At 42.0% G+C, this 10,555-nt stretch overlaps 1 protein-coding gene across 1 annotated transcript; it reads left to right on the plus strand.

Annotated features, from left to right (window-relative positions):
- Nucleotides 1-433: 433 nt before the first annotated feature.
- Nucleotides 434-2,924, plus strand: tmem158 (transmembrane protein 158). Its single transcript, XM_088929701.1, has one exon. It carries the CDS (start codon nt 893-895, stop codon nt 1,583-1,585), a length of 693 nt encoding a protein of 230 aa, XP_088785827.1. The 5' UTR covers nt 434-892; the 3' UTR covers nt 1,586-2,924.
- Nucleotides 2,925-10,555: the final 7,631 nt, after the last annotated feature.

Here is a 10,555-nt window from a genome sequence, read left to right on the forward strand (position 1 = left end):
AGTAAAATAAACACGGTAGTTAAATCAGCCGTAGTCGAAACTATTATCCAGCGAAATAGTTCAAGTGAAACGCACAAGGTAAATGTGCCCAGCAGGCAGGCAATTGAAAAGTGAAATGCAAAACGCAATTTTATATTGATTAAGCAACATATTTGATGACATTCTAGCTTTGTATAGAACTGTCTTCAGTTCTCGTATTTATCTTCTGATTCACCGCCGAGTAAAATATCCTTACATATATATTTTTTTTAAAAAAACGGATGCATTATGATGCGCCCCTTTTTTTTATGAACGTGCAAAACCTTTGTTTGTCCTTTGACATTTGAAAACTTGGCGTGGACAGAAGGCTCACGCTGTCGCCTTTCTCATATCTACGGCGAGTACCGATCCACGGCTATTACATAACCTACCACAGTCCGGGGGGTAACGCGCCCAGCCTCAGAACATCTGGCCGCTCTCCGGGGTGTGACGCGGCGCGCTCGCTGGGGCAGGTAGCTCGTAAATAGCGCGACAGCTGCTGCTTCGTTTGCCATCGTTGCTGTCGGGCGTTGAAAGTCCGCTTTAGTTGAGCTTGTTGCATTTTGTACAGTAATTTCGAGCGCAAAAAAAGGGGGGGAGGGGGTGGGGGGAGCGCACACCCTGGTTAGCAGCCAGTTAATTCCAGAGGCGAGAGAGAGAGAAAGAGAAAAGGGAAACGGGTTTATGGGAGTTAGAGACAAATGACGTTTCCATTTTAAGCGGATCACCGTAGGGAGATCCCGAACTCCTTGAGCGCAACGGGAGCGGCTGTGCTCGCAGCGCCGGTGCGCCCTCGCCGTCCCGCTTCTCCGCTCGCCCTGGCCGCCGTTGGGGTGGAAACCATGCGCGCAGCAGGAGGAGCACCCCCGGTGCCATGCTAAGCAAGTCGCTGCTTCTGGTGCTGGCCCTGACCGCCGCTGCCGGGCTCCTCCGACGGTGCCGCTGCTGGAGCGACGAGGACCTCCTGCTGCCCCCGATCAACTCCTCCACCCGCTTCCTGGCGAACCTGGAGGTGGACGTCAGGTACTCCAAGAGATCCGTGGAGGGCGGCGAAGCGTCCCCCGAGGCGGCGCTCCAGCCCCTGTGCAACATCAGCGTGCAAAGGCTCATGCCCACCTCGCTGGTGGCCCGCTGGGACAGGCACCTGGGCTTCCAGTGCGATGTGCTCATCTACACCACCAACAACCACGGCCGGGCGTTCTTCTCCGCGGCCTTCAGCCGGGCGGTCTCACCTGTTGTCATCGAGCACCTGGGCGTCGCGGGCGGCCAGCAGGAGTTCAGGCTGTGCGTGGGGTGCGGGCTCGCCCGGAGCCGGCGGTTCGGGCAGGCCAGGTCGTACCCGCTGCAGGCCGGGGAGCCCCTGGGCTTCTGCTGCCTGGACTTCGGCCTGGACGAGCTGAAAGGCGACCACAGCTGGAGACTGAACCGCAAGCCCATCGAGTCAACTTTGGTGGCCTGTTTCATGACTTTGGTGATCATTGTGTGGAGCGTTGCTGCCCTCATCTGGCCAGTGCCCATTATTGCAGGCTTCCTTCCCAATGGCATGGAGCAGAGGAGACAGAGATAAGGCGCGCACGGGTTTCGATTTTGTTTTTAAGTTTGAACTGGTCGATTCTCGAGTAAAACACAGCGATGTTTGTATTAGAGACAGTAAAGGCCTTGCTACTCCGACTTGAATATTTTTATGATGGCAGAAATTATTTTATAAGTTCATTCATTTGCTTTTAGCAAGTATCCAGGGCTATTCGTTTTTTTTAAAAGTGCAATGTTTCTAATTTTGTAGCCTAATGCTTTATATAACAGCATAGTGTTTCGTACCGATCGACAACATTATATGTGTATGAAGTGTTGCGTAATGTTTTAAACAGAATGGTTTGCAGATGTTTAATATGAAACATTTCAAGTAGAAGAAAATGTGCATTAAATAAACATTGTTCGGGCAAATGAGTGCGTAGAGTAACATAACCATTTCAAATAAGACCCAGATATGGTCTACATGGTTTATTAATATCTTATTAATTCGAATGTATTAATTTATTAAATTCCAAATATCGTAGAAATAGACCGCGCATCACAAACGCATTTCTATGTATTTAATGTGCGAAAATAATGCAGAATAGAATTTAATATACGTTGTATATGCATATTTGTAATCTTCTCTTTTTATATATAATACGTTTTTTGAATTATTAAGGGGAATTCGTGAAGTCAAAACCTTCTAATATGCTTAGTGAGTAAAATTAACTAAGAAGAAAATTATTTAATCATAGGGTGTTTAGACCGGTCTTAGTAATACTGTATATTTGTTAAAATATCTCCACAAATTGTTCTTATAGCCTGCATCACGATATTATTTTGCAAAACATGGAAAGAAAAGTACTTCCATTCATATCTCTTTCCGGAGTATTCAAACACTACAGTAAAGTCATAAACGTTTGCCAATTTCTCTTCAAAATAGCACCAGAAGAATGAATAAAATGTTTTCCATGTTTGTTAACAGATTTATGGAAATCGTTGAGACAGAGCTTTAATTTGCAACAAACAGGTTTGCTGGGATATTCATTACTAATTCTAGGTATTTTTAAAACAAAATCTCGTATTACGAACAATGGGTACTTCACAGAAAGCTAGTTGGGACCAACCAATATTTGAAGCTGAAATATGTATGTATTTCTTAAAGATGCAGTTCGTAGTTTCATGACCTAATGCTGAAGAAAGTCCAAACCTCATACCTGTCCGTATTCCGTGTCAACATTCGGTCACAGCGTTAGTCTTTTCACAGTAACGGTAGCCGTGTGTGCTGTTTCAAAGATGTACTCGCCCGGATATAACCATGGGAATAACCACGAACCGCTATGTACCAACATTCAGAAATACAATAAATACTTTCAATAGTATCAGAAAAATGCGTTATGATGATCATTTATTTGAAATGTGGGATCGTTGTTTAAAAACAACAACAAAAAAAAATTTTTAAACTGTATGCACTGTGCATGTAGCCAGAGGGCACATTAGAACAGCTCAATAATTGCTATTTATTTAGCATTGCAAACAAAGAATATATTTACCAATTACACACCCAGACAGGAAATCTACCGACACCTCATTTACAGAAAACTCAAAGCGCAATCCCGGCATTTCTTGACACAGCGTTCGGGGTCCTTGTCGTCCGGGAAAATGAAATTGTGAAAATGAAACAGTTCTCTAAGTGGAATGGTATGATGGACTTAAACTCGGTGTGTGTTTAAGCTATTACATAATTCGGAACTATTCTTCAACATGTCCGACAACAATCTAGAAATTGAAATGCAGTTTCCAGATGGCATGAATACACGTTCCTATGCCCAGCAATTCATAATTTCAGAAACACTTGACAAAGACAGAAACATAAGCAATAGGCGGACGAATAAATCTGCACACTGTACTGTATTATTGCAAACAATTGCAGAGCAGTTTGCAATAGGGTTAACGGACTTCAGGTGTGAGATCTAAGTGGATCAATAATATGAAATATTAATTGGGAAGAGATATTATTCCCTCTGGTACATAATAGATTGTGTCTTCCTTCCTTGTGACCTTTCCATCACAACCTCTTCATCGTATATAACATTATTCATTTTGGTTTCATGCATGATCTTTTTATATAATACATTCTCCAAACATCTTCGTAACTGTTAACGTACCTTATTATAACAATTGTATATAATACACAAACTGTAGTAGAAGAAAAAATACAGGAAAGAGGATTTATTTTAATCGTAATCTCTTTTTTACCATAATCTTCTTCCTGTTATGGAAACAAATGTACTCAGTACAATATTAGAGAAAATGATACATGGAAAGTTCTGCTGTGTATTATTTTAACTCGTTTAACTCGTTTATCCCAATATTCGGTCTAAGATGCTGCAAATCAGCAAAAGAAATGTCAAATAATAAATTTTAGTTTGATTTAATTGTGTTAGCACAGTACCTCCCCCTTTTTGTGTTATCCTATGTGCATGTTCACTCAATGGGCACCATTCCCATTAAGTTCTTTCTATATAAATTGATGTAATTAATTCATAAATATGAACAAATGGGACAAAGATTCCAGCACACATGAGTTTGGAGCAAACAATATCCTTTAAGCTACAGTGTTCTTCCTGAACCCCAGAGAACCCCACCGATGTAACAGAGCAGGTGTGAAGGTGCCTTAGTTCACTGTGCACCGCCCTGCAAAACACAGCCCACTTCCCAGACTGGGAAAGGCACAGGCGTTCATGAACAGAGATCGACAGACAGAAAGGACTAAAGTAGACCGTTATCAGGGTGAAAAGGCCGAATTTGGGGAGGGAACTGCAAATGTGTCACAAAGCGTTTTTCAGGACCCTGTGCAGACGGCAGAATCCGGAAGGGAGTGAAACAGACACGGGAAAGAAGACTGGGATCGGGGCTGGAAGAAGAACAGGGGGGCGTGTCGGCGGTGCGCTGGGGCTCGGGGGGGGGCGTGGCCAAGGCAAACAAGTCCAAAGGGAGTCCATAGGAAAGTCCAGGGTGAGCAAAAGTCCAGAGCCGGGTAATCCATCCATGACAGACGAGACAGAGTTTAAAAGCCGGAGCGGGATCTGGTGCAGGGATGGGGAGATAAAAGGGGGGAATGGGGCCAGGCGCTCCCAGCCCCGGACCCAGATGGTCAGGACGCCGCTGGGAAGCCGATGCCATCAGGCCACTACTGGACTCGCTGGAAGGCGGGCTTCTGGGCGTCCATCTTCCAGAGCTGAGCCCGGACTGGTAGGAGCTTCTGGCTTTTGTAGGGAGGGGCTGGAACAGATGCAGGTGCGAAAAATCAGGACAAACGAGGAAGAGCCGGAGCACCCTCAAGAGGAGGGGCTTACGATCGTGACAAATGACCCTTAATACTCCCCTCATCCGTGAAGCACGGTGGTGTAGCGTCAGGGAGTGGGCTGGGGGCTGCCTCTGGTACTGGCTCACCGGTCTTCTCTGCTCTTCTCCTTTAGTCTTCACTTAGAGGTCATATAGGCATCCCAGTAACAATGACTAAGTGAAAAAGGCACCAGGTAAAAAGCAAGTTCTACCCTACTCATCGTTTTGTGGTACAACTTTAAAAAGAACTTCCCACATTCCGTCATGCACTGTGGTGCAAAACAAACATCAGTGCAACTTCATTCTCATTCCACATCATTTTGGAATGACCTGGATTACAGTACCCCGAGAAAGACATCTCTTATCGTTAGTATGTTGTTCACAGCAAATCAATTACATGCACCAAAAAATATCCACGTTCCTTTGATGTCTAGAACTATTTTAATGACCACAAAGTTCATTATGAATCCAAGGAAAGAAAATTCTTCAGACCCAAAAAAAAAGATTTTTGTTAGATATTGAGATAAACTGAAAAATGTAGGGCTGTACTTACGTTATGAAAGTTAATTCCAGCCATTTTCTAACTGCTTGTTCCTCCAATCATCATGGGGGACCTGGAGTCTATCCCAGCAAGCAACAGGTGCAGGACAAGATAGACTCTGGATGGGGCACCAGTCCACTGAGGGGCACACACAAGCCAACAACATACACACTCCACACAGATAGCACCCAAGGGCTATTGCCAGTGAACTGCAATTGAGATTAAACCCTGGGCACCAGCAACTGAACTGCAAGGCTCCAATGCTAACCACTGCATATATAACACCCTTTGTTTCTAGGGTAAGCTCCATGTTGCCACCACCCTTTGTCAGGAAAAAACTGCTTTCTGGATGCATTGTTGCAGAATAAGTGTCCCTTATTGGTTTAATAGAAATCGCAACATGCTTTGCATTCCATGAGGCAGAAGTTCAAGGGGTCAATCAAGTCAATTGCATCCAAGATAAAGGATTATGCTGGTGCATGTGTTTTATAGAAGATGACTATACATTGTACAGAAATCCCATGGACCTCTAAATCCCATCTGTAGGCAGCTGCTCTTATGGGTCTCTGTAAACAGAAGCTAGCTGTAATGAGCCCGGTCCCACAGTGTAACTTCCAAGTACATCTAGAAGCAGGTGCTTTTCCTCCAGTTCCAAATACTGCAGCTGAACAGCAGCACAGTTTTTCACACCCATCTGTTTCCTATAACTCTTCAGTCTGTTGAAGTCTTCAATGGAAGTGCGGCGAGCAGAAGACTGCGGCAGACAAAGAGTGTCACGATAGCAAAATATTGTAACAGCCTCATTAGTCACATGTGGAACATACGTCATATGGAACTACTGTCTCAATAGCAGACCAGTGTGTCGTGATAGTGACATCAGATAGCAAACAACTGCATTGCAATTATGACCTTGCACGTTGCAACAGTGGACATGCAAAATAGTATATCACGATAGTGATCGGTACACCACAATAGCGACAGTTAGTTGCAATAGTTAACAATTGCGAGAAGATAGCCTATTTGTATGTCACAACAATAGCAAATAATACATTACGATAGCACAGCAGTGTATCATGATAGCAACATTGGATGTCATGACAGTACTTGGTGCGTTGCAGTGGCAACAGTAGGTTGTGATAGAAAAGAATTGCTTCACGATACCAACAGTGCATGTCACGATAGTGAAGGGTGTGTCGCGATACCAAAACAATACATCACAATAGCAGCATCAGATATCGTGAGAGAGACATCACATGTTGTAATAGTGAAGGACATATCAGGAAAGCAAACTAGTGCATCATGATAGCATCATCAGATGTCGTGACAGTGATCAGTGCGTTGTGGCAGCGACAGTCCATTACAATAACAAACAATTACGTTGTAATAGTGACATTGTATGTTGCAATACTGGCTGGTGAGTGGCGATAGCAACACTGTATGCTACCCTAGCAAACAGTGCATTGCAGTAATGCAAGAGAGGACAGCGTGTTTTGATAGCAAACGAGTGCTTCATAATAGGGACATCAAATGTCGCAACACTGAATGGCACTTCATTTGAACTGAAATGAAAGAATCATTCTAGAAGAATTGGAATTGTGAAGAAGTGACAAAACGACAATGACAAAAACAAGGGCACTAAAATGAATAGCACGTCAGCACAGAATATCACAGAAGGAGGCAGAGTAACTGATGAAGTAACTGGTGATGGCAGCTACAGAATGAATCGTATTGAGCTGCATTTTACTCATTGAAGAAGAAACTACAAGCAGAAAACCCCACAAACAAGCAACAACTGAGAGTGGCTGCACTGAAGACTTGAAAAAGCATCTCAAAGGAACGTATCAAGAGTCTGGGGATGTCGATTGGTCACAGCCTGGAAGCAATGATTGCATTTAATGTGACCAAATACTAATTTTACAGTTACTGTAAATTAATATGTCCCAATTCTAATGTGCACCTGAAATGGGGGATTGAACACAACAAAGCAAACTGTTCCAACATGGCTAAAAATACGCAAAACAACATCCAGAAACCAGAAAAGGTCAAATTCTCCACATTTTGCTTCATATTAATCTTTTGATCCGAAATACAGATTTCACTAGTAGACAGCAACAATGACCAAGTTCACTTCACTGGCTTAGTACTTACACTTTTCAGTGTTGATGATACAGACCTTCTTGATGATGTTCAGCCCTTGAATGAGCACTAGTGCACTGAATTGCTGGTTGATTGTATTATATATTGTAACAAGATACTCATTTTCATTTTGTACCAAACAAAATAATTTAAAAGATTTAAAATGTTCAAGATGCCTTTGGAATACTGTGGCTAGAACACAATTCTGTTCCAGGGAGAAGAATGTAAAGTATTGCACATACTGTATCATTTTAGTAGTTATGAGACCATATGTGAGTAAATGCTCTGTTGGTGAGTTTCATCAACCTGAGTCATTTTATGCAGAAGAAAAGGTGCTTGTGGGTGGACGATACTACAGTTTTCTAAGAATTTAGGGACTATGTTGAGGGCATTGTTTTTTTTTCTGTCAAAACATGTCTGAGTGTGTAATGCCATAACAGGTACGGAGTGCCTGTAGTGCAATCCTCAGAGCTCTGCCTCATTGCAAATGAATGGATCAGCTCCTGAGGTCAAGGCTTAAGGAATCGTGGACACCACTTTTCCTGCTTCGGAAGAAAAGATGTTACCTATTTTTAAATCTATGTTATGGAAATACAATTCAAAGAAAAAAATAATTATTCGAAGATCAATCAAACTATCCTCCTTCTGGCCCGCCACTGATGATCGCCATCAGTTTTATTTCATCTCTTCAGTATGACAGATTGTTCCCTCGGCACCATATGTCTGGCGTTCTAAATCTGTCACTCCCATCTCTTCGCTCAAACTGGGGAAGTTTAAATGGCTTCTTCGGTTCTAATGCCAGTCACAGGAATAGCATGGGTCTCGGAGAACGTGTGTGTTATTGAGCACTTCACATGCGAAAGTGTGATGCGCTTTCTGCAATAGGTTGATTTGTTGTTTGCTGCCCTCAGTAAATCTATTTAAACAGAAATGGTACTGCTAGTCGTTCAAACGCCAGATGCTAATTAAATACAGATTCTGTTGATTGTTTTTGGATAGTGAAAGGTTTTAAGAGGATGCTGCAGAGATTTTATTTTTGCACCAAAGAGTCATTTGTCCTGTGTTTTTGTTTGAGGTTAAAAGTACACTATAGTAAGTATTATGGTATAATATACACTGTGCTATTGTATTATACAGTATTATATATAATACACTGTGGTATGGGATTTTGATATATACAGTAGTACAATACCAGTATGGTACAGTATTATGAAATATTATAGAGTTTTATGAGATGAAAAAGGCAAAATAAGAAAGGCAGGAGAAGCCGTTCATTGCATTGGTATTTTTCCTGCACACAGCAGAGGTATAAGTATCAAAAGCACAGCGTAATATAAGCGACACTTGCCAACAATGCTACACATTATACAAGCTATCGGCTGAATCTGGGCCTGTTTACACTGATTCTCAGAAACTGAACAATAATTTAGAACAAACCAGGGCATCCTGTCGCTCTTGGCAGCACGATAAGAACCCTTCTCCTGGAGATTCCTGTTTGTGATTTCAGTGATCTTTATTTCTTTCACATTAGTGCACTGCTGAAATGACGAGGTGAGTTCAGAAAGACTTACAGTAGCAACTGCGTGTTAAATAACTGTTTTACATTACAAAGCACCTCACTGTGTTCAAACAAGGATATAAGAAAGGATATAAGGATATAAGGTAGTAAGAAAAAACAAATTTGTTCATATAAGAACATAATAATGTTTGTGAATAAGAGGAGGTCTCATGACTCCCTTGAAGATAATTTGAAACAGAAATAAAGACACAGCAGTGTCTGGTGTTATTAAGCTTAATATAATGAGCATCCAAAGCAATTTATCACTTAGTGTATATTGATGTATGTTTTTAGAAAAATAAAGTTTATAGATTTTGGATATGGATTAAATGTTTTAGCATTATTTTGATCAATTGGTTATTCACATCTGATTGCGATGCACCTGTGTGCATAGACACTAAAGTACCTCATTACTGATTAACTGAGTTCCTTGGGCACAGGTGACAAGAGGTGACCTCCTGAATGTGAAGCGTGGTGAAAATCAAGAAAGAAAAACAGAAAAGAATCAATCTGTCGGTCGTTTCAAGAGAACGCTGCCTTTGTGCCTCTGGGACCGTCTGTTGGAGGCTCAGCCAAGTCACATCAGGGGTGATGCAGCAGCAGGTGACTGTGGTGTCTAGGGCTCAGAGTTCAGCGAGCAGGAGAGTCTGGATCATGCTCTGGGGGGGAATGGGACAGAATCGCACAAGACAGCATCTGCAGCCACATGCAAAGTGTGCACTGCGGGCATACAGCTTGTATTGTATTTTACTCCCTGCCAATGACAACTGTTAATCAGCATGACGCATTTACGTATCATGTGTGCTCAGCAAAATATCAGTGCACCTGCTGCAACAAAGCTTTATTTTCCTGATACGTCCAAATACTTTGTAAATGTGTAGCAGTGGCGAGCGATAAGTCCCTTTTAATTCTCGGTGTGCTTTCCTACAGATTTTTAATTCTGATGCCTGTTGCGGTAACTGCTTTTGATGGAACATGTTTCAGCATGTGAAGAAGTTCCCAAGCCCAGAAACCAGGCCTCCTGGCAATCCTGTCTGAAGGAATGCTGGTGTCAGTGATGACACGCAGGAACTTGTACAGAGCATGAGGCCGTAACTTACCTGAGACTCACACACTTACTTAGGAAATATTCATAGCACCAGAGAAATTCCATTTATGGGGAGATGCAAAATTAAAGAAGATTTCTTGAAATGACTTATTAATTAATTCACATTATTTTGAGCTATATTTTCTCAGCCCATGAGAGAAAAACTGTTACCAAGTTTCCATATATATTCAGTACAAAAGAAAATCTCCCTGAATTTTAACTAAAGAAGAAAGGTATGTAAGATAATGAAAAGGTACTATCAAGATTTTTAGACATTGTAGATAGTTTTAGACATCAGTATTTTGAAAAATCTTTCAAAATTGTATGCAAGCTTTAATGACTGAAAAAAAAT

Source organism: Atractosteus spatula, chromosome 12 (assembly GCF_055471065.1).
Source record: "Atractosteus spatula isolate fAtrSpa1 chromosome 12, fAtrSpa1.hap1, whole genome shotgun sequence".
NCBI classification, from domain to species: domain Eukaryota; kingdom Metazoa; phylum Chordata; class Actinopteri; order Semionotiformes; family Lepisosteidae; genus Atractosteus; species Atractosteus spatula.